Source organism: Amblyomma mixtum, chromosome 3 (assembly GCF_055824585.1).
Source record: "Amblyomma mixtum isolate Tamu chromosome 3, ASM5582458v1, whole genome shotgun sequence".
Classification (NCBI taxonomy): domain Eukaryota; kingdom Metazoa; phylum Arthropoda; class Arachnida; order Ixodida; family Ixodidae; genus Amblyomma; species Amblyomma mixtum.
The window spans coordinates 162152586-162176720 of NC_143014.1; the positions used below are offsets into that span (position 1 = coordinate 162152586).

At 43.8% G+C, this 24135-nt stretch overlaps 1 protein-coding gene across 2 annotated transcripts in view; it reads right to left on the bottom strand.

Moving 5' to 3' along the window:
• The window catches only part of Piezo (piezo type mechanosensitive ion channel component), a 154865-nt gene that overhangs the window by 29502 nt on the left and 101228 nt on the right, over nucleotides 1-24135 (bottom strand). For both annotated transcript variants that reach the window (XM_089581740.1, XM_089581739.1), the window contains 5 exons: nucleotides 19750-19911; nucleotides 17326-17643; nucleotides 12049-12258; nucleotides 5001-5068; nucleotides 4335-4406 (listed from right to left, as the gene is read on the bottom strand). In XM_089581740.1, coding sequence (XP_089437866.1) covers nucleotides 4335-4406; nucleotides 5001-5068; nucleotides 12049-12258; nucleotides 17326-17643; nucleotides 19750-19911 — 830 coding nt within the window. The remainder of the gene's footprint in view (nucleotides 1-4334; nucleotides 4407-5000; nucleotides 5069-12048; nucleotides 12259-17325; nucleotides 17644-19749; nucleotides 19912-24135) is intronic.

Consider the following 24135-nt stretch of genomic DNA (forward strand, 5'->3'; position numbering starts at 1 on the left):
TTCTTTCCTTTTTATAGCCCTTCCTAAGGTATGTCTGCCTGTGTGAAGCCTCCACTTTCAGGGCACCCTCTGGGCCCCGATGCTACCTCCTCAGGGACACCCTCTGGTGGGTGCCCATCCAGGCACCCACTGGTAAAAATGCATCTCCCACCTACGAGTGTCCACACACCTACCAGCCTCCATCCACTCTCCACAGGCTTCCCCAATCACCTCCATTCAACCTCCAGAAGGTTTCACTCACCCAGACACCTCCAGAAGCCTCCCCACACAGCAAACCAATAGTGAATGCAAATTCAATGCCGCAAATGGGTCATCTAGCAGCTGAAGCTGAGTACAGGTGCACGCTCATGTTAATGCATATGCCACCGCATGAATCGCATTTATCGTTTGTGCTATTTTAGTGCGATACTATTTAAGCTGTCGTCATGCAGTTTCCAATTTCTCCGCAACGAAATTCCTGGACTGGTCAATTGAAGTCATGTGACCCAAATTGACCAATTAGAGAACACCGCCAAATTAATGCCGTCTTTATTACACAATTCCCCGAGTGTGAGAGGCCATGTGACCTTGTGACGTCATCACAACCTGCCCATTGGATTCTGAGCAAACTGCCCACCATTGCCAAATTCAATGCAGTTGCCACGTGCCCACTATGGCACTGCGCTTGAGCCTTTTGGGAGGTCGGGAAGAACAACCTGGATCTTATAAGCCTGGCTGTGTATGCAACAGCCACCTGCCGGTGCAGAGGCGCACCGCATAACCGCTGCACCACTGCACATCAGGGGTATGAAGACTCTTTGCGATCTATGAATGCAACTGAGAGGGTTGTGACGTCATCAAGACCACGTGACCACCAGTGGACCAATCACAGGGCACCTTCAAATTTGAAAATTGTGAGGACCCCAAAATTTGGAAGTTGGCCTACCCTCAAAAATTCCCAAGAACCTTCAAAATTTTGAAAGTAGGCCCACGCCCGAAAATGAATTTACCCTTTCCACTCATCAGCGGAAAAATGTGCTTCAGGTCAGTTGTCGCGCATGGCCCAGCAACGTCGTTTTGCCTGCTATTTCGGTAGGAAAAATGGTATGTCATCTGGTTGGAATTGTTAGAGCCTGCAAACTGGCTATTTGGCTTTCCTCCCAAGGAATGGAAGCATGATACTTATGCAAAAATATTGCTTTGATAATGCGGTTTTGAGAGTCTGAATTTACGGCAAAAAATCACGGTATGACTTCCATTCCAGCAGGGATGTTCTATGTAAAGTTGTTGAATGATTTTGTAGAAATCAAAGATGACTTTAGTGACGAAGACAACTGTGTGCCTGCTTCGACAAGGACTGCGCTGTCTGCAGTGACAGAATAACAAAAGGCGGCAGAAGGGAAACGGTAAATTTTCTACTAGCCAAGCAATACAAAGCCTGGCCTCTACCCAGGACAGTGCCTCGAGAGTTAACAAACTCTAAAAAAGTTCCGCTGAAGACCTAGCAAAGCTGAAAAAATGCTTTAAATATTTGTTCATAACCAAACCATGATGCGGCGCACCCTTCTTTGCGAGGGACTAAAGGCCCAAAAGAATGCTGACTGGTGCAGTAATCACTGGGGAAAGTAGACCTGACCGAAAAGGGTTAAGGTGGATTAGTGGGTCGGATTAGTATAATCTCATATGATAATCCAGTGGAAGGCAATTTAACAATCTAGACGGTGATGACTCATGCATTCCATATAAGGCCAATTAGCCTAAGTCGCTTTGGGATGTTAAACCCCATAAAACCAAACCATATAAGGGCAATGGAACCGGTTCCAACGGCTGTTTTGGCAGGAAAATCGCAACAACAACATTAGACACTCACTGAAGGCACCACAGCATGAAACCTAAATGCTGTCACATTTTCTTCTTTAAAGGCCCCCTGCCCACCCGCGGCCAGCAGACACTCTCTACCTCACTTTGAGCGAGCCTCCTCTCCTTCCATTCCCTCCTCGAAATTTTTCTCTGCCGCTCCTCGTCGAGTAGGCTCGGCAAGGCAAAATCACCCCTTCCTTCTCCGGTGTAAGCCGGAGGCGTGGTGTCTGTGGAGTGCGTCACAGGGCGACGTCATGGCCCCGCCTTCAATAGAATTCTTTTCTTGGTTTTTGCATTTTCTCCGCACACTGAACGATCGAGAGGCGCGATCGGCTCGACCACCTAGACTTGTTAGCGAGCGCATCCTTTCATACATCTGTTTGTCATTCCCAGTTAACGAGCCACCTTTTCATTTTCTTTTAGGCCTCCCCACCGTTTCACGAGCGGAGGGGCGGAAGTCGGTTGTGTTCGAAACACACGGCGAAGCGCGGACCCGGCAACCGCCCGTTTGCTTTTCTCCATGCGTGTTTGTGTTCTGTGTGTTTGTGTCTTTTCTCCGCTCCAAAGCATATGTCATTCATTGGAGTCAAGGCGTACGCAAGATGCACGAAAGATAAGCGGTATGTGTGCGGAGCGGTAAAGTGGGCGAGCGAGGGAAAGGCTCGGCTGCACTACTAATTAAAACCTTGTTTTGGGGGGCTCGCGTAGAAGAAAAGAAACTGAGAAAGGAGCGCGCACGCAGAGCGTCTCGTGACGGGATCACGGCGGGGGAGGGGGGGGGGGGAGGGGGGGGCGAGCCAACTCCCTCAGTTTTACTGTTTTTTTTACTTTTTATGGCTAGGGTTCAAGGCTGTCGCCGCACGCTCCCTCCGCAGTTTTTTTTTTTTTTTTTGTTCCTTCATGCGGGTTTGTAGGCATGAGCCAGAACAGAAGGCGCTGCGGAAAGCCTTGTGCAGACGACGCGACGCCAAGGCTACGCCCAACCTTCTCCCGTCAGTCAGAACGATGCACCAATGGAGTGCCTTTAGCGAAAGTAGCCCCCCTTGACGTCAGCGGGGTGCAGAGTAGTGGGCCGGGCCCGTTTTTGAAGGAAGGAAAGAACGAACGGGCTTTGATTTGAATTTTCGCAGCTTTTCGGGGCGCGCATGGCTCTAGTATTTTGCAGAGGTTATCTTCGATGCCTCATCTATGCAGTGGGCTTGTTTTTCAAAAATGTCCGGACCCTGGTCAGTGGCCCTTTAAGAATGTGGTCAAGAAGGCCCCTTATGTTTTTTGTTGGATGGACTATAGGAAGCTGTATCGAGCAGATTTCATGGTACTACAATGTCCTATCAAGAAAACTCACAAAACAAAACCCTTTAAAAGTATGTTACGCCCCTGTCACATGGGCAGTTTTAGTGCTTACTGAGTCAATGAACATCGAACTCAATGGGTTGGCCGGTCCCACGCGCCGGTTTTCAATGACCATTGCTGCTAATAGTTGCTCCGCCATCACTGTCTCTAGATTGTGCCGAACTGTGAAGTATTTGAATAACTTTTTCCGAAAAAAGCACTTACTCCAACTATCAGCTCATTTTGCTCAGCTTTACTTCGATTTTTTTTTTTTTTTTTTTTTCATGTTGATGCCCCTAGCATCATCTGTTGGATTGCATGTTCACTACTCACTCAATGGTCAACGAAATTTGTGATGTGGCAGCGATGCATCTGTGCATCTGGATGGCCCTCAAAAATTTCGATGGCCACTGACTCAATGGGCATTGAGATTGCCCGTGTGACATAACCCTTTCACTGCCACTCCCGAGATAACTCGGGCTACCACATATGCACACCCCCTGCCTCTCCCGAGTTAACTCGTTTTGGCTTTTTAACTCACCCCCTGCTCACTTCGTTTTGGTCTCCGCACAGCAGGTATGTGAGGCAATGTGCCACACTCGTCCGCTCTTTGACGGACGAAGAAATTCAGAACAGCTTGTGAATTCGGAGTCCAATGATAATCAGAATGAGGAAGGAGCCCACCTAAGTGCCTTGTCAAGTGATGACAATGATGTAGTCCCCCTGCCACCGAAAAATCCGCGTAAGAAGAGGAAATCTGACAGGCCAGATTGGTGCTGGAAGATTTGATTCAGTACAACTAATATCTATAAGATTATCCTGAATAAACATGTCTAAATGTCCTGCAGAGCATTTTAGTGCGTTACTAGCAAAAAATTTTCAGGAAACTAACATGCAAAAAAACCCGGCAGGGTGTGTGTAGCTGTGAGTAAAAAAACCTGGCAGTGAAAGGGTTAATCATGCAAGGCTTGCATTCAAACAATTACACCAACACAGGGACACTAGAAGCCCTGCTTAATTTTGTTACAGTTTCGTACAGCTGAAGGGTATCGGCAATTAAACAGAATAATAAAATAAACGGTGACATTCTGCATTATAAACATGAAAATGACATGGAGGATTTCAAAAGCCAATGTGAGTGACAAGTGCTAAATTGCACACACCTCAACAGCATTTCTTCACTGGTTTTCTTGTCAACCACAGCTTGCGGATGGTGGGCATCTGCAGCTGAGTGCCTGCAATAATAAATCAGTAGGTAAAATCTGCAGCCAAATTTAATTCAACATAGTCAGCTATAGTATATCAATAAGAATTATCCAAAAGTTCAAATGAAAGGATGCATTAAAATTTTTGATTGAACTGAATTCCCGTTTTTCTTGAAACATCTAATGACGAAGGTCTCCATGCTTTCAGGGGAGTGGAGCAAGCACTACACATAAATTTGTGATGCTGATATGCACCTGAAAACCTAGTATGCGCTACCATTGCACATGACAAAACCATTCAACAAGTTTAACTGCACCTTTTGCAATGACCATGATGCAGTGAGGAGAAGCCTGAACAGCACTGCGGTTTTAAATGGCAATTACGTCACTATTTTAAAAGCTAGTGCAAAAATACTAGGCATGCTTTACCCACAAGCTATGGATTTGAATCCTTGAGTCCTGTCGAACTGTCAAAAAAAAAAAATTCAGCTTCCCTCTAACAGAACAGAATCCCATCAATTCAGACCACCAAGTGAGTAGTCCCAAAAGCCAAATAAGTATTGTCAAATTAACAATAAGTATGAATTGAAATTCACAAACAGAAGTAGCAGAGACAGCCCTTACTCATGAAAGTGGAACTTCCTGCTTTTTGCAGCGGGCTCACCGAGTGTTGTGGCAAGACCATGAACAAACTGTAGAAGAACATAAAGAAAGGGGGTTCACATGAGGTCTCCTCATAGTGCACCTTTGAATGCATTCATATTACTACAATGTAGCTTAGACTACCGTAATACAGTACAGTAATACAGTAACAGTATGATAATGATAACGCAAGTGCTCAATTTTGTACAGTGAACTCTCTGATAAGATGATCAGTCTGGGGACTTGTTTAGTTTCTCATAAATGCAATGCAAAAAATCTCGTTAAACCAGATCAGCTAACTTGTGTACACTGGTTATTCTCAACTCTTCCAGTGCCACACTGGCATTACACAGCACCAATTTGTTGGCAGTGAGTTTCTGTTGACATGTTACACTGTGTCAGGAATGAGAATGGAATGAAGAGAGCAGCTACAAAAGAAATGCTGGAGCTTTGTTAACTGCATTGGATGAAATATGTGGCAGATATGCCTTCTATGGCATGACATGTGTGACTGCATCAATGTGTGCGCACACCATACAATACTGTAAAACCTCGTTTATATGTCTCTGGTTCATAAGGTTTCCCAGTACATAAGCTCAAAATTGTAGGCATTAAAAATGTCCCATAGAGTTAAATTATTTTTTGCCTGGTTAATACGTCCTTAGATAACAGCATTTCCTGGCTACTGCCCTCAAAATTTCGGCAAATTCTGGTAGTATAATACATTTGGTGACCAACGATGCACTCCTGGTGTAGAGACTGGTACAGTGTGCATATGGCCAACACACAAGTGCGCTCAACTTCGGAGTCATGCGATATGAAGAGCTGGAATGCAGTGGCATTCACCCACCATGGTGGCTTCTTTGCAATGCCTAGCTACAAGGAGGAAATCACTACAAAAAAAAAAAGAATAAATAAATAAATCGCTAACATACAAGTGGGTTGTTTCAGTGGAGACACAACACGGAGAGGAGAAATGCAGCGGCTTCTTCGTGGCACCTAGGCAAGTTCTTGGCAAGGCCAAGAGGGTGAGGCTTATGAGAACTACAATGATAAGCTTGTACCACGTGTTTCATATTATGCAATATAGATTTTTCCTTCAAAAGACGTAAGAGATACGACAATGCAGTTCGTGCAGGTGGATTGTACAACATGGCGGACATTACCGCATAAACGTGTACAAGGGCCGCACCCATGTATAGGCCGTACTCTGTTTCCCTGAAGGAAATATTAAAAAAAAAAAAAATCCATATAAGGGCCGCATCTAAACTTTCCGCAACCAATGTGGGAATTTTTTTTTTTTGAAGAAGAAAGTTAGGCTTTATTGGTTCCCAAAAAATATACAAAACATCATAAATGTACAGACGAGGGTCCCAAAGTCAAAGACTGCACCGGGACCCTCAATAAATCATTAGTACAAGAAATGGTTACAGCATAGTCAGCAGATAAATACAAAATATAGAAAATATAAAATCAATACTTGACAAAAAAAAATCACAATAACGCAGGTAATATGACACATCAGCAAAAAGAGAATAACACATCAGCATTCCAATAAAAATACTTTGAGCTTGTTTTTGAATTCAGGCAAGGAAATTGATGTTTTTAGATTGGGTGGCAATGTGTTCCAAATTGAAATGGCTTGAAAAGACGATGTCGATTTACCATAATTGGTATGGACTTTGGGGAGCAGAAAATTGTTTCTTGTTGCAAATCTGGTAGGGTTGTGATTGATGAGCTGAATGGGGTCTACAAACTGAAAATGTAGGGTGCCATGTAGTAATCTAAAGAACATGATTGCAAGGCGATACTGGAAAAGCTGGTGGACTGGTAAAATACTGTGCTCCTGTAATAAAGAACGAGCATTAGTTGAGAAAGGGCTACGGGTAATAATGCGGATGGCCTGGTTTTGTAAGTGTTGCAGAGACGATAAATGGCAATGATAAGTACATGTGCCGTGGCCTCCATGATCAGCTCCGGCAGCGAGCAATGGCGCGCTTGATCACGGAGGCCACGCAAGTACACAGGAACTTCAGGTGCCGCCCACGGATGGCGTCCAAGGCCGCAGGTCATCACCATAGTCAACTTTTTTTCTCTGCCGCGAGCTCCCACTATGCTATCCATATCAATCACGAGCCCCAGCTTTTTGTGGCTGTCAAAGGCACGGGAGTTGTGGTGGCATGGCAGTTCACCATAGTTGTGACATTTGTGAGCTGCCGCTGAGCGTTGCAATTTCAGCACAATGGGCAATTCATATTGTGGACCAGTGCAAAACGGACAAGGGACCAAGGTAAGATAACACGACATGGGCGCTGTCTAGCAACTGAATTTTATTGAAAAGCCACGTGAAATATATAGCGAACGAAACAAAACAAAAACAACAAACAAAAATCAGAACCACATCGACGATTACACAGTGGATGTCCGACAGTTATCGAGGAAGGCTATCTCGTTTCTCTGCAACGCCACGGATGGTTTCGCAACACACGTGTCAGTGTTCTTGGCGATGCAATAGGCTTCAAAGATCTCCCTGTCTACCTGATTGCTGCTGTAGTACTGGATCTCAGGTTTGGTTTGGTTTGGTTTATGGGGTTTAACGTCCCAAAGCGACTAAGGCTATGAGAGACGCCGTAGTGGAGGGCTCCGGAAATTTCGACCACCTGGGGTTCTTTAACGTGCACTGACATCGCACAGTACACGGGCCTCTAGAATTTCTCCTCCAAAGAAATTCTAGCCGCCGCGGCCGGGATCGAACCCGCGTCTTTTGGGTCAGCAGCCGAGCACCATAACCGCTGAGCCACCGCGGCGGCAGTACTGGATCTCAGTATTACGCAAGTCAGGCAGGCAAGGGACGTCATCTTGATCTTTGCAACAGCGGCAATGCTGCACTAGGTTGGATGAAAGGGACTTCTTGATGTCGAGCGAATTCTCGTGCTCTTTCAGCCTGGTGTTAATGCACCTTCCCGTTTGGCCAAAATAAACCTTTCCGCGAGACAAAGGAACCCTATAAACGATGCCTTTTTAGCAGTTCATGAACTTTTCACCATGCGACACCGTGCACTGACGAAAATCCTTCCTGGAAGATGCTGGCTCCAGCTTCTTGTGCACTGCTGCGCACACCTTCCCAACTTTATGTTCAGCAGAGAACACTACCTGCCTATTCTGTCGTTTCAATAAAATTCAGTTGCTAGACAGCGCCCGTGTCGTGTTATCTTACCTTGGTCCCTTGTCCATTTTGCGCTGGTCCACAATATGAATTACTTCCAACTCGCCCAGCAAAACGTATTGTTAAACAATGGGCAAGCACCTTAATAGCTACACGGCAAGAGTGCAGCGGGCAGGAAACTTGACATGGACGAGAAGTGCGTCCGATGATAGTGCAACCAGAAGGATGCACTGAGGAACACAAGCTGCAAAAAGCGCGCTCTCAGAGTCCAGCCGTGCAAGATCCTGAACTGGAAGAAGAACTGATCTGCTATGTGATGGAAGTGCGCAACAACGGCCACGCGCTGACAGTGGACATGCTGTGTGACTTCTCGTGGGATGAGCACCAGAGCACAGCACCTGCTCGGCCTACTCGGCGGCGGAAGACTTCGCTAGTGACGACTGAACGCAGAATAAATGCCGCTCATTCTCTGATTGGTGTGTTTTTAATTTTAAAAATTTATCTTTTTCCCATATCACGTATAAGGACCGCACCCCAAAAATAGACCCTCGAATCTGGAAAAAAAAAGTGCGGCGTTTATACGGTATGTACCTGTGATATAACTTTATAATTCAACGATGAATTAACTAAATTTAACTAATCAACTTTTCTATTCTTTATTCTAAGGCCCAAAAATATCTTGCAAAATCAAAGGCCAGCAAGATTGAAGTTGAGCTCAGTTTCTAAATTTTCTTAATCGGCAATGTGGTTCGAAATATCAGACTCCACAAATACGCATTTTAAAGCTCGCTGAGCTGACTTTCCCGCATTAGATATTTATAAAATGTCGTCGCTTGCATTTCTGATGGAGCAAATAAAAATGCCGTTCGTGTATTTTATGAAGTAAAAACAGAGTGATTTCTACGACAAGACTGAGTGGAGCGACACCATTTTAAAAATATGAGAGGTAGGAAAGCCAACTCAACGATCTTTGAAATGTGTATTTTTTTTAACCCTTAATCTGCCACTCCCGAGATAACTCGGGCTACCACATATGCACACGCCCTGCCTCTCCCGAGTTAACTCGTTTTGGCTTTTTAACTCACCCCCTGCCGCTCCCGATAATAGCCATGTAAAAAAAAACTATGCAACTATGTAGCGCCATCTATGGAGAGACTCCGTAAATTCATAGATCTTGTAGGGTAAATTTTAAACAACAGATGGCGCGCATGTTTCCACATCCGAGTCACTTCGTTTTGGTCTGCGCACAGAAGCCATGAGGCTATGTGCCACACTCGTCCACGCTTTGACGGACGAAGAAATTCAAAATTGCTTGTGAATTTGGAGTCCAATGATATTGAGAACGAGGAAGGGGCCCATCTAAGTGCCTTATTGAGTGATGACAGTGATGAAGTCCCCCTGCCACCGAAAAATCCGCGTAAGAAGAGGAAATCCGACAGGCCAGATTGGTGCTGGAAGATTTGATTCATTACAACTAATATCTATAAGATTATCCTGAATAAACATGTCTACATGTCCTGCAGAGCATTTTAGTGCGTTACTAGCAAAAAATTTCCACGAAACTAACATGCAAAAAAAACCCAGCAGGGTGTGTGCAGATGTGAGTAAAAAAACCCGGCAGTAAAAGGGTTAAAGGGGCTCTGAAAGGGGCTTTAATAAAGTTGTGGTATGCCCGGGATGTTATAGTACACCCCTTCACGAATATTGTCCAGCAAGAATTTTTTTTAATGCGCTTTGTAGTAGCCGAGTTATCTGAAGTCAAAATTTGAATTTCAGCGCGTTCGCGCCTTTCCCTCTCCTCTCGTCACTTTTTGCACGCTGGAAGGTTGGCGATCCTCTCACGGCCCCACCTCGGGGAATGAAGCTTCTTGACCTGCCGGAGCTACGCGACTTAATGGCTGCAGCCGTGGTAGCTGCCTGATGTCTAACCAATGGCCATCTCTGAACTGGTATATGCAGGTGCGAGCAACAGAGGAGGGTTCAAGCTTGAAAAAGTCGCCAGGAAAGGCTCGCTAACTTTCATGCGCGATTGTGGGTTCTCTGCTGCATGTAGAGGTGTATTACTTGGCTTAGGTGTTCTTGACAACACAATGCAGTGACTGAGTGAGTTGATGTGCTCTCCCCGGCAGGTCTTCCAGAGCCCCTCTAACGTTCAATATTTCGAACCACATTGCCAATTAAGAAAATTTCAAAACTGAGTTCACCTTCGATCTTGCAGGCTTTCAATTTCACAGTATAATATTGGCTCCTAAAATCAGAACAAAAAAGTTGATTACTTAAATTCAGTTAATTATTTGTTTAATTATACAGCTGTATCAGGTACATAATGCCTGCCATGCTGCAGAATTCACCTTCACAAACCGCATTGTCACATCTCTCACGCCTTTTCAAAGAGAGATCTGTATTGAATAATTTGAAACACCCGGTATATGAGTGGTCTATATCTGAGGAACGCAGCATTAAAAGCAAGAACGCTGCGACAGTTAGTCTCCAAGGCAGCTTTTGTGCAGTACATAAGTGCAAGGGGGCAAAACATCCAAAAAATGATGAGGACGAGATTCCGGCCACTTTCGCCATTGCGGTCGACGGGCCGCATGCGTTGGAAAGTTCCTAAGACTGTGCCAAGAAATTTTAATTGACATTTTTATGAAGTGAAACTGTCAACAAATGTCTGTGTACCTCAAACATCATCTGTTTTTTCAGAATTAGGTTGTTTGGATCATACATTCTCCCAGATAATGTTTTTTTTACACATTTTTTTTTAACATATCAACACAGTTTTATTATAGGTGGGTTGCTGGATTAAATTCACATAAATTCAATTCAAGAAATTTGATTGAATTCAATTAAACTAGATTGGTGCACAGAATTTTGTGGATAAATAATTTGATGCTGCAGTCATCATAGGCACATCTCCCATCCTGAAATCCAGAAGTATAACTGAAGAGGCTTGCACATGCAAACATCCTAGCCTCGGAAGAAGAATGGTAAACTGCTGCTAGACTTGCATGCAACATGCACAGTTACTAGCGCTTTCAAGAGATTATGAATGTTGAGTAACATGATGATGAGACCTTACAAGGATCGGTGTTGCCCGCATCCATCACTCACTGCAGAAAACCCCAGCAAACCAGCAAAGGCAGTGGCGACGTGAAAGGTGTGCTACGGCTATGTGTATTCATTCAGCACTTCAATATCCCAGCTTACTAAACTATCTCCTTAGTCTGCAACTGTGGTCAACTCAAGAGCATGCCATTGCTGGCCTTTGTGCCGCAATTATATCTCTGCGCAGCAGCTGTGTAGCATTGATTGCATGAAAAAGTTCATTTCATACTGTCTAATGCCCTGAAGTGCCACCAAACCAAGATATTATTTTTTAAATAAACTGTATTGTGCACTTGGCCACTACTTTCCCTCATGACACAAGTTGTCTGCATTTTCTTCTGCAATTGCAGGTTGTACAAGAAGCTTATACATAAGTATAAGAAGCTGCCTATTAAAGAATTGTGCTTTTTGGAGCTTTGTGTTCATATTTGAGCAACCTTTGCTTGGGCTCACCAAAAGATTTGTTAACACGAATTTAAGTGCATATACTGTCAACACTAATATCAGAAATAACAAATACATTTTTGCTTTAAATTTTACTTCGTTATAATGACTTTCAGCAGTATAGAAACTTGAGAAAGATTTTTTTTTATCAACACAAATCCCAACGATGCCAAACACACTATAGAATGTACAAGGATTCAAAAACACTGCACTTTGCTTAAATCCTGTGAGCAAGCATAGCCATTTCTTTCACAGAGCCTTAATTGTTACACTGCACTGCACAACATCCCTAATGTGCAGCCACACTTCGCTCACCTGTGCCTTGACAATGCGCTTCTCGTCGGCAAGCTTCCGTGCCACGTAACGATAGTCACGAGAGACTGAATTGAGCTTGGCAGTGGCACTGATCAGCATGCTGTCAACAAGAGCCCAGCCGAAAGCCAGGAGGCTGCGTATCCTCTCAGCGTATGTGTCTTCTGCTGGCAGCGGCTGACAGTCCTGTGGAGCTACTTCACCAGCTGCCACCTAGAATGCAAACGTACACAATGACTGCATCATTATTCCCTACAGCACAAAAGCCCCATAGCAGATACTAGTATAGTCGAACCCGGATATATCGAACCCGCATATTTCGAATTATTGGCTATATCGAACACACAGATTACCCCCCTTGAAAATACTATGTAAAAGTATAGGACAGTTGTGTTTTATATCGAATTCCGTTTTCGCCGGACATTGGATATACCGAAAGCCGCGCCGCGCCCCTGGAAGGTGCGCTTTCCCCAAAGATATCCCTGTCCGATCCTCAGCCGCCTCAGCGGAAAACATTTCCGCAGTCAGTCAGCAGGCGCAGGACCTTTTTTTTTTGTTGTTGTTCCCAGTTTTTGAGCCCCACCGGCGCGAGCTTTCCCGCTCCTCCCGCACCGCTGGCGTGTGCTTGGTCAAGGTCACTGGAGCTCAGCGAAGAGTGCGCGGCATGGAGACGCGCGGCGACGTTTCCAAGCCACGCTTCCTAGGGAAATGAAGAGAGAGAAAACGGTCGCTGGTCAGTCTGGAAAGAAGAGAGCTAAAGAAACAACAAAAAAAATAGCAAAGCCCAGAGCGCCGATCTTTCTCCCTCCTCTTTCGTTTCCCTCTGTCGTTCCAGCCGCGTTGACAGCCGCTCGCGTAGGCTTCGCTCGGACCACTCCATCTGCGCCTCGCGTGTTTTTCTTGTGTGTGCCCGTGTTTTAACGCGCAACGTGAATCAGGCCACAGTAGCCAACTGTTTTGGCAAGGCAGGCCTTGAAGTGGCCGGAGATGAATGCCCGGAAGATTTAGATGACGATGAGTGCTTGGACGACGCGTTTCGCGACTTGTCCAATTTTCCCGGCGCCGTTCCGTCCGAAGTGACTGTTGATAACGCTGACAGCGAAGTTCAAGCGGTAGCCAACCTCCCTGATGAGGACATTGTGGCCGGAATAGCTGGCGTTAGAGACGCCGATTCCAGTGACGACGAGGGCAACTGTGTTGTCGAAGAAACGCGTCCGTGCACAGCCACTGAACTGGCGTCAGCATTCAGCCTGATTCTGCGCTGTTGCGGAGAAATGGAAGGCACTGGGCTGTCGCACCTGGACAGTCTCGAGAAGATCGAGACCAGTGTTTTGAACTTCGTTTCCCAGATGAAAAAGCAGCCCACAATTAGTGATTTTTTTTCCGCGGAATAAAGCACTTTCACATTGCGTGCCCATACTATGTGATTCGCGGGTGTTCCAAACGGTAAGCCACAATTTGTTATGATCGGGAGTGCAGTTTAAGCCTGTATCTGTATATCGAATTTTCGCTATATCGAACTATTTTCCGATCCCCTTCGAATTCGATATATCCGGGTTCGACTGTATACATGATACACAGGATTTGCACTCCCAATCAAGGGGCACTTTCAGTGGTGGAAATGGCCAAGAGCATTTTGGTACAGGTTTCGTAGCAGGCGCAAAGTCAATTTAGAGCAGCTACCTCCTGTTTTGTAGCAGGAGCCTGGCGCTGAAAATATAGAAAAAAAAAATTAAATTTAGCCTCTTCAACACAAAGATGCCTCTTAACTAGAACCACAGAAAGTGGAGTGCCTCTCAGCATGCAATATGTAAAATGGGAAACTCAACACAAAGGTAGAAACTGACAAGGAAATAAACTTGTGATAATACAGAAAATTTCAGCATGCATTGGTACAGTCATTTTTCACAGTCGTTTATGGGTATTTGCAGTCTCTCAAATACGAGTGGAGATCTTCGCTGATATCCCGCGCCTTATGTCACTTGACATTATCGGTGCAGCACATATGACGCGGACGAGATGAGACAGAGATAACGCTGCAATCAGCATTGTGTCAGTGTCTCTTCTCATCCTCGTCGCATACGCGCTGCACCGATAATGTCTTACCAACATGCCCAAGCGTCTACCTTGTGTCACTTGGGTTTTCACCTTCACCCAAGTGAACATGAAGTTCGCTCAGTTATTTTTAGCTCTAAAGGTACTTGATCAGGCCTGGATAACATTCACAGGCCACATCAAAGAAATTAACATCATAGCTGGTATGTTCACACATTATCAACCTAATCTTTAAAAAGGAATTTTTCCACAAGATCTAAGAGAAGAAAAATAATTCCAGTATTTAAAATGGGTGGCAGGCATTAACAAGTAACTACAGGCCTATTTATATACTACCAATTTTCAGTAAGGTTACTGAAAAACTAATTGAGCTGCGCCTTTATAACTTTCTTGAGAAGCACAATTTATTAACATCAAGACAGTTTGGCTGTTGCCCCGGTTTTTCAACTAATCTTGCATTAACTGACCTGACCAATAACTTGAAAACAGAAATCGATGATGGCAAATACAGAGACTTTGTTTTAATTTTGCTAAAGCTTTTGACTGGATTAACCACCACATACTTATAAAGAAACTGGCTTCTTATGATGTAACTGGATGTCCTCTAGAGCTAATAATTTGCTAATTGTTAAATCACAAAGAGAAAATTAGCACATCTGGTATAATTTCACACAATAATGTGTAATTAAAATGGGGGTACCACAGTGTTAACCATTCTCAGATCAGTTTTATTCCTAATGTGGATTAATGATCTCCCTACCTGTCTAAACCATTTGAAATAATGTCTTTACGCTGATGTTACCACCCTCTTCACATCTCATGAGTCCATCAATGCATTAACAGCGAAGCTTAATTGTAATCTTAATAATATCAGCACTTGATGTCAGAAGAAATGTGTGCTCATTAACCTGTCTAAAACCAAATTTATGATTGCTACAGACTCCCATCCTATCATACTCACTGACATATCCACAATCCCAGGTGCTCAACTGAATAGTTTTCTGAAATTTAATCAGCACATCAATATGTTGAAAAAAAAGAACGCTTATGGACTCGCAGCGCTTTAAGAACCCATTACTATTTTCACCTCCTGAGACTTACTGGCCCGTGTACTGTGCGATGTCAGTGCACGTTAAAGAACCCCAGATGGTCGAAATTTCGGGAGCCCTCCACTACGGCGTCTCTCATAGCCTTAGTCGCTTTGGGACGTTAAACCCCATAAACCAACCAACCAACCACAATCACACAGTTTAGTATGACGTTCTACTGCTGCTCTTTCTTGAAATAAACAACAAAAAAGAAAGACCTTCTTTATCTATGAAGTAAAAAAAAAAAATATGAATACACATACCAAAATAAGCACAGTAAAACATTGGTTTATGGAGTTTGACAAAGTGATTCAGGCTATCAGGAACATCATAAAAGTGTCACGCACTGAAAGCAACTGCACTGAAGTGCCATGTACAAGTATCATTATAACTGCCTGCCATTTTTTTTTCTACAGTGTGCACACAACTTAGGGTTATGCAGTAAACCCTTAGTGATACGTTCCCAGTTCATACGCTCAATATCGCAGGCATTAAAAATGTCCCATAGAGTTACACCATTTTTTTTGTGGTTAATATGTTTAACATGTAACACGATTTCCCAACTACTACATTCAAAACTTCGAGAAATCCTGGTCGTATTACATTTAGTGACCAACTGCACGTGTGCAAACATACGAGTGCGCCGAACCTGGGGGCATGCGACATGCAAGAGCTGGAATACCATGGTTCCTGTGCAGTGTCTTGGCACCATGAAGCGAAGCATAAAAGTTCGTTTACATATGAGCGGGCCATTCCCACGAGGACGCAACATGATGAAAAACGCAGCGGCTTCTTTGGAGTGCCTAGGGGCACTAGAGCGAAGCATCATGCCGCTGTCTATACTTTTCAAATTCCCAAATTTTTATTTTTTCTGCAACTTTTGTACAACCCTGTACTATTTAATTTAGTTACTTCTACACAGAAAAGTGTAGAGGGGGTACAAAAATATTTGTGGATACGTCTAAATGACAGTAACCTTCTCAAGAGATGCCTCAGAAGTAGGCATGTGTGAATAGTGGTTTTTTGGTTCAAAGTGAATAGTAATTTTCTTCAAATAATTTTCAAGCACATTATTCAAATACTGCTAGCAAAACAGGTTGGATGGCACGACAGGCATTTTCAAAATCGTGCATTTTTTGAACACACAAGGCCACTACAAGAAATAAAGAGAGAACGCATTGAAGCTTTGTCACACTCATTGAAGTTGTGTAGACTTTCTGCAAAAATGGCCATCAGAAATTGGGGGAGCCTACCTACGTGCAATGCTGACGCATCTGTGGGGTGCGAGACCTACGAGTGGGGCCTCCAACTGCTGCTCTTAACTGAGATTACATCGTTGTGCAGTTGTTGCTTTTAAGCGGTGACCCCAAGACACCTGCTACGCGTACACACCACGTGCCCAGAGCCACACCACTATACATCAGGCATTGGAAAGACGCACCCATCTTTGTGTGTCTCATGCTAGCTCCCCTTCATGCTCACGCTGTTGCACTTGTTTAGCGAATTTCATGCGGAGAAGAACGGCCGAGTCAGCTAGTCAGCTCCCCATGGGGAGCCACTGTGCATGCGCAGATCGCCCTAAGGATGCCACAATGTGTCAGCCAGTCAAGGTGCTGGCCAGCCATTTGCAAGCCAGCCCCGTCGGGACCAATCAGTGCGTGCACACTGGTGGTGCACAGAAGCGGATCACGCTATGCTAAATGTCTCTACTGATGCCCGCCGCCCTGTCAGTTACCGCATGCGTGCACTGTGGATAGCACAGCTGTAGACACCTGGCAGGTACAGATCTAGGTGGCACGTGCTTCCACCTGCTCAAGTCTGCTGCCACGAGCATGCACACACATGTAGCGCGAAGTAGGGGCTTTGGCTGTGTGCACGCTGCGATGCCATCCTACAGGAGGTAAGCTGAACCAAAACCATATGTAGAAAGAGTTCCAGAAACCTTATTCACTCCAGAAAAATACTTTAAAATTTCAAATACTAATCATAAGGATCTAATCGAATATTGAATACTTTACTGCTCAACTGAATATTTGAAATTATCGAATATTCACACATGCCTACTCAAAAGCTTTTGTTGTGCACACTGTAGCACTCACATCACAAATGGACAGGCACTGACTACTGAAGAACTAACCTGGCCGGGCTCTTCAAGCTGCGCAGGCTTGGAAGCAGTGACAGCAGTGGTGGACGTAGCAGCGGGAACAGTGGCGGGAACAGTGGTGGCAACAGTGGTAGGAATGGTGGTAGGAATGGTCGTGGCAACTGTGGTGGGAGCAGCAGCAGCAGCAGTGGCAGCAGTAGCGGCAGGAGCAGCAGGCACAACAGCAGTACTGGGAGCAATGTCGGCTGAAGAAGCCACAGGTCGAGGGTCTTCCGGGAGAACCACCTCATCAGCACTTGTTGATGGCAAGTCACTGCCGCTTGGCAATGGCTTGCTTGATGACTTGGATGGCTATATGCATAAAAAGACTTGTCACTGAGTAGATCCCTAAAGTAGGCTCAAAAAAGCACAGAATCCAAGGCACACACACAGCACAGAGATGCCTAAGACTAATCAGAACTCACTAACACGCTAGGTTAGTTAACTACAAAAACACATTCCAGAACTAAAACACAACTGCAGTAACAAAAAGAAAAATTAAAAGGGTACCAACAATGCTTTCATGTCAAGTTATATGGGTGATTTTGTGTACAACTGACTCCCTGGAATGTAGTGGTGATTAGGTTAGCTGTTTGGGCGAGCTAGTTGCTTGTGCTTGCTGTAGCTTGTAGTGCTTGAAATACGAAGCCCTACAAGTTTTAACGCGAAAGCATTAGAGGTCCCATTCTTGAGAAGAGCCGGTGTCTGTCCATCCGCCCGTGTCACGAAAAACCAGGGGGCCCACCATGGCAGGTGGCAAATAAAATAATGATTGGTCCAGAGAGGCCATGTGACCTTGTGACGCGAGGGCCTGGTTGAGAGATAGATGGCCTCCTGAAGAACTACCTGTACAAAACTGAGCCTTATCGGAGCTGCGGAAGAGCAACCTGGGTGTTAAGCCCCAGCGGTGGCTGCGTTTGAAACAGCCACCTTCCGGGGCAGTGGTGCATCGCTTAACTACTGCAACACTGTGCCAGTAGTGGTATCAGGGATCCCTGCTATCTTTGAATGTGACGTGTTTTAAAAATTTTGGCGAAAAGAAAACAGTGGTTGGGCAGAAATTTAACCGCTGCCCTTGGGGTCGCAAGGCGGGCACGCTAACTCTACACCACTGAGGAGCGTTTGTTCGGTGCAAGCTAAAGTGAATTAAGTCGGACAGGAGTATTCAGATCCAGTTTTCACGGAGGGCAGTTGTTCGGATAGCGATAATGGGTTAATGTCCATATATGCGGAATTGTTCATTCTCTCCATTCAAAGATCCCTAGGAGTCTTCCTACCACTCCTGGCGCAGTGGTGCAAAGCAGTGTGCCACTGTCCTTCTATGGCAGGTGCTGCCATCGATGGGACTTTGGTTACTTGCGTTGGATTGGGTTGTGATCCACGTTGCTCTTCCCGAGCAGCCTCCCACGATTAATTGAGCTGACACCTGACATGGTGGGCAGGTGATCAGCCTGCCACAAAACAGGTTTCGGACAGACAGACAGACAGACAGACATATGTTAGAAAGGGCATAACGGCTAAATGCGGGGAATGGCCACTATAAGTGCTAGTGCACTAAAAAATACAGAAATTGATCTTGCCACACTGGAATAACCCATTCAGTGCTCAGTTTTTAGCGTGATAGCACTTATATGGTAGGAATTTAGACATTCCCGCATTTGGACATTGTGTGTTAATGATTGGCCGCGAAAGGTTATTTGGGAAAAGAAACCTTGGGTCTCACAAGCCCCACTGGTGGCTGTGTTTGAAACACCTACCTGCCAAGCAGTGGTATGAGGACTCCCAGAGATCTATGAATGTAAAGCAGAGAACGACCAATTCCACATGTATGGGCATTAAATCATTAACACAACCGCATCATACCCTTCAGGTGAAGCTTAAATGCCCAGTTTTTTTTTTTTTTCAATGCATACTGCGTGCTTTGCCTCACAGCATCAAGACCTACAGAATGTTGGCTTCTCCTCGCAGCTTACAAGCCGTTTTACTGCCTTTGGTATATATATGCCTTTGAATGTTGGCCTCGTGATTAGGCCGTTACATGTCTGCAGCTCTGTAATGTCCTAGATTGCACACATACCATGATGTCACCATTCCAAGCAAAGTATGTCACAATGGCCAGACGCTCCTTACTATAACTGTTTCTTTAATAAAGATGTCTTTACTATACGTCGTCTTAACTATAAACGGAAAAGAAAGGTTGTGTTAATTACAGCCTTGATGACTACTGCATAATGAAACTAACTGCTTGCAATTTTGTCGAAGCCCTAAAATGTGCTCTTTCACTGCAACTTGCAAACATGTATTTTTTTTTTTGTGTAACAACAATCAAGTGATCTATTTTCTGTTGCACAACCTTGAAAAAGGGTCTGAACTGGCATGCCCGCTTGCACAATGTGAAGGAAGAAGAAAAGTCAGAACCTGTGATGTTCCTGAAACAGTGCGACTGAGTGGTGACCGGTCCATGCTCACAATAGGGGACAGGCGGCTTGACTCATTCAGATCATCTGCCTCTTCAGACACCAGGCGTGCATCTTCAGATGCGCATTTTATGGTGCCACTCTTCATTGCATTGCTCAGCAGCTGCAAAAGGTAAGTACAAGAAATGAGCTCCAATAGGCAACAGTTTTTTAGATGGTGGTTCACGTATGTGCCATTCACTCAAGGTCACTTTTTAACTGGTTATCTATGAAAAGTTTGTGCTGCAAAGTTCATCTAAAAAAAAGTTCATGCTCCTTTCCCTTCGTTTTACCTGCAACAATACTAGACAATACAATATTTACGCTTTTACTAAAACAACCTCGAGTTCATCATGCAGCCTTAAAAATAAGCTCCAATTTCCTAGTAATTCTGACTAAAAAAATGGCTATATGTGAGCCAGCTAAGCTGTATGCCAGTCAGAAAGTGGCAGGCAGTGCCAGCAGCAAATGTAGGATAAATACAAGAAAATTGGTCTGGGTGTCTTCCATGTATCGATGAAGCCCATTAAATTAAAATGGGTAGCGTGCTAACATTTTCATCCTCAGCAACATTTTCCCTGCCTGGCAGTTGCCAACAATTGCATGAAAACATACATAATGCCCACTACAGCAGTCGGCAAGTTTCTTCTTTATTTCAATTAGGACTTCTCATAAAAGAAATGCAGTTCATCCAGAAGCCTTGGCATGAAGAGCAGCCTTTTAGTAGCTCCTTCTGTTGGCAGCTATTACTTTTACTGCCGCAAAGATTACTGCAGCTCCCACAGCCAAAATTGCTAAAAATCCTGGACTGCCACTGCTGTCACTCAAAACTCACTACTATATATAAGCAAAATCCAAAAAGACACCACACGCTCATCGAGTAAACAGCCTTCAAAGTCAATGGGTTAACCACTCACCAAGCACATTCTTAAGTGAACTCACCAATGTGATCAAGAAACAGAAGCCATATCTAACGCCTGTTGAAAACAGCTGGTATGCACCACACTGCCGCACACCTTGGGCTTACTAATTGGGGCAGCTACCTCGAATGTAAAACACCAATAATTTTCACTAATTTTCTCAGAGCAAGTAAACAAAAACAAGCTAAGACATCTGTTTTTTCAACATAACTTCTGGCCCTTTTGGGCCATGATTTATTTGTTTACTGCTATTCGTATCGTATGTCCTCAATGCCAAGAATGTATGTAAATTACTTGCTACTGTACACACTATGCCTCAAATATGACACGCAGTCCCCATCCAGCCTTTCAAGGAGTTTTGACTGTGCCCCCAATATCAGTGTAGTAGCTGTTAAGATAAATATAGACTAAGCAACCGAAAAGAAAAATCAAAGCAGTAATGTGTTGATTCCCAAAACTCATTACCTACGAAAGCATGAAGTGGGTGAGTTGGTAAAATACAGAAACCAGAAGAGCAAATCAGTACAGGAGACACAATAGAAGAGATTGGGCAGCCCCACCTCTTCTTTCCTGTCTCCTGTGCTGTTTGTACTTCCAATTGACAATATAAATTTGAAAAAGTGAGAAATTTTGTACTGACACAACTGACTAGCAGTGGAAAAAAAAGCAAGTTCCAGTTTATCTCTAACTGCTAGTTCAGCATCAGAGCAAACAACATGAAAAATTTAAAGCAAGTGAATTTAAAATGCAAACATATATGTATACCGTTTCATGTACTGAAGGGACATTGTGCTGACTTTTATCAATTACTAATTTAGCTCCTTGCCCAAATAAACTAATATCTGACTGTGGCACTGAGAAACACAGCAGAAAAATTCAAAACCTATTTTTTATATGGTAGTCCTGGTTTCTCAATGGTAGGCTACATCTGCAAACCCTGGCATCAGGGACACAATATAAAGTTAGTATAGTAACCCTATGCAACTCTATGGACACAACAACTGCCACTTCACCTAGGTAACAGACAGTGGCAGTAATGAGCATGATATTACCCAACTACACAGATTTTAAAACTACAGTTGAGAGCACTAAGGTGGTTTTAAAAATACTATCAATAATAATAAAAAAAAAAACTGGTGATATCTATCACAGAAACCAGCAAGCGCTTTTGCCAGCAGCAGTGCTGCCAATAGCAGCGCCACTGGCAGCATAGAAGCACTCTGCCTTTCCGAAAACATTACAAGAAATAGTGAGAAAGCGTGGTTAAATCGCTTAAAAAACAGTGACAAGTTGCAAGAGAAAAAATTTGGTCATGTGAAGTTTCTTTCACCAAAAATAACTAAAGTAATGGTATGTATTGTGTTAAGTTTATTCAAAGAGCGTAGCATATCAACCCCAGGCAATACAGCTGGATTACTTGGAGAGCTGTAAAGTTTAACACAGCATTGAGCACCGTCAACTCAGGCCCAACTTACTTTGGCAGTTTAAAATATAAACTCCTGCCAAAACCTTGAGTTATGCCTGCACTTCAGCCATCATAGGGAAAGATCTACAAGAATATGCCAATATTTTTACACTCGTCTACAGCAGTAGAATGTCCCTTCAGCTGCTATTTATGCAATGTAACCCTTATTTTTTGTCTCCAGTATATGTGGTAGCCCATTTTAAGATGATTATTGGGACCAGAACTTACACTCAAATAGATAAATGCTAACACATGTAGATGATGGTGGCACAAGCTTGTAGTGAAACAAAAGGATCTTGAAAATAAATTACTATGAAAAAAAAAAAACATGCCTGCAAAGCAAGCCGAAAAATACTGTAAACTAGCTGATAGGCACTGGCTTCAGTTGTCAAAGACTGTTGTCCTGTTGCCTGGAGTGGGACCCTTTCTATGTAACGCCATAAATTCTGTTCAACTCTATAAAGTTTATCACGAAAGCTTATGAAAGCGGCAAGACTTTTGCAACGCATCGATAGTTAGCTATTATGAGCAAATCACTTTCACAACAGGAACATGACAATACTAGTACAGGTCTGAGAAACAAAAATTAAATACATATTGCATGGAACATGACATCAAAATCTTAAGTATGCAATATGTGACAGTATGTGACCCCAGATGGTGACTGCAGAAATCCCCGCTAACCAAGCTGCTGAAGGCAGGTACTCCTGAGGATGCTAAAATTACATGATACTGCCAGCTGTACATGACAAGTTTTCGGAAAAAAACAGTGCCACGTGGTGCTTGTTTGGACACCTGAGGATGGTGACATGGCAAACCCCTAATCTTGGAGGACATGGCGATGTGACAAACTAACACCACTTAAATTATTCATGAATTAAAATACTAGACAATCAAAAGTAGAATTGAATTATTCAACTAAGTTCAAAAGCGAAATATTAGCACGCCCCTATCATTTATTTCACTGCGTTTAGGAGAATTCCCTACAGTGGAGTAGACTTGAAAAATAAGAGTAATTACTCATTAGCATCCACTTGGGCGCAGGCATACAGCTAGAAAGGAAAGCCACAGAAACTTTGTAGTTGAAAAAAAAATTCATCCAGGTCCAGGAGTTGAGCCCGAGACCACAGCCTTTCCAAGGCAGTTGCCCAACCAACAATGGACTAACAGGTCCAGGAGTTGAACTTGAGACCACCGCCTTTCCAAGGCAGTTGCTCAACCAACAATGGACTAACATCGTTCCCACTTAGAGTTATTGATCAATTTGGTCTCACCCTGCCATCTATTGGCTGCCTTGGTTAGCTTAGATGGTAGAGCTACCGCCCTGGAAAGGTGGTGGTCCTGGGTTCAACCCTCAGACCAAGACAAATTTTTCTTTCCTTCAACTATGAAGTTTCTGTTGAAGCTGTATAGTTTTCCTTTGCAGCTGCACAATAGCAGCGCTTTGCAGACGCTAATGAGTAATTACTCCCTTATTTTTCATGCCTTGTGTTTGAATACAGTATTCAATAAGATATCTACAGATCACATTTTTTGCTATCAATAAATATATAACTAGTCCCATAAATAAGAAACCCCATTAAGTGAAGCGAGTGTCGACCTGTAGGACATGCACTATGGTGTAATGACCACTGGCTACTCCAGCACCATACAGCTCCCAAGACAAAAGAATAGCTTGTTTTTAAGACTTGTTTCTTTTTTTTTTATGACAAATGTCACCCAAGAGTTGAGTTTTTTTTTGTTACGGCAATGCATATGTTTGGAAAAGTTGTCATAAAAGTTAGTAAGGAATGCACAAGCATATAATTTATCGGAGGCTCTGAACCTGTGTACCAAGCCTTTTGTAAATAGGCCTGTATAGCATTAAAATTCAGGTAACACTAACTCTGCCCTAAGCAACGTATATCTGTAATAAAATATTAAAATGCTTTCTTTCTTGCAGTATAGTTTTTTGTAAAAAAAA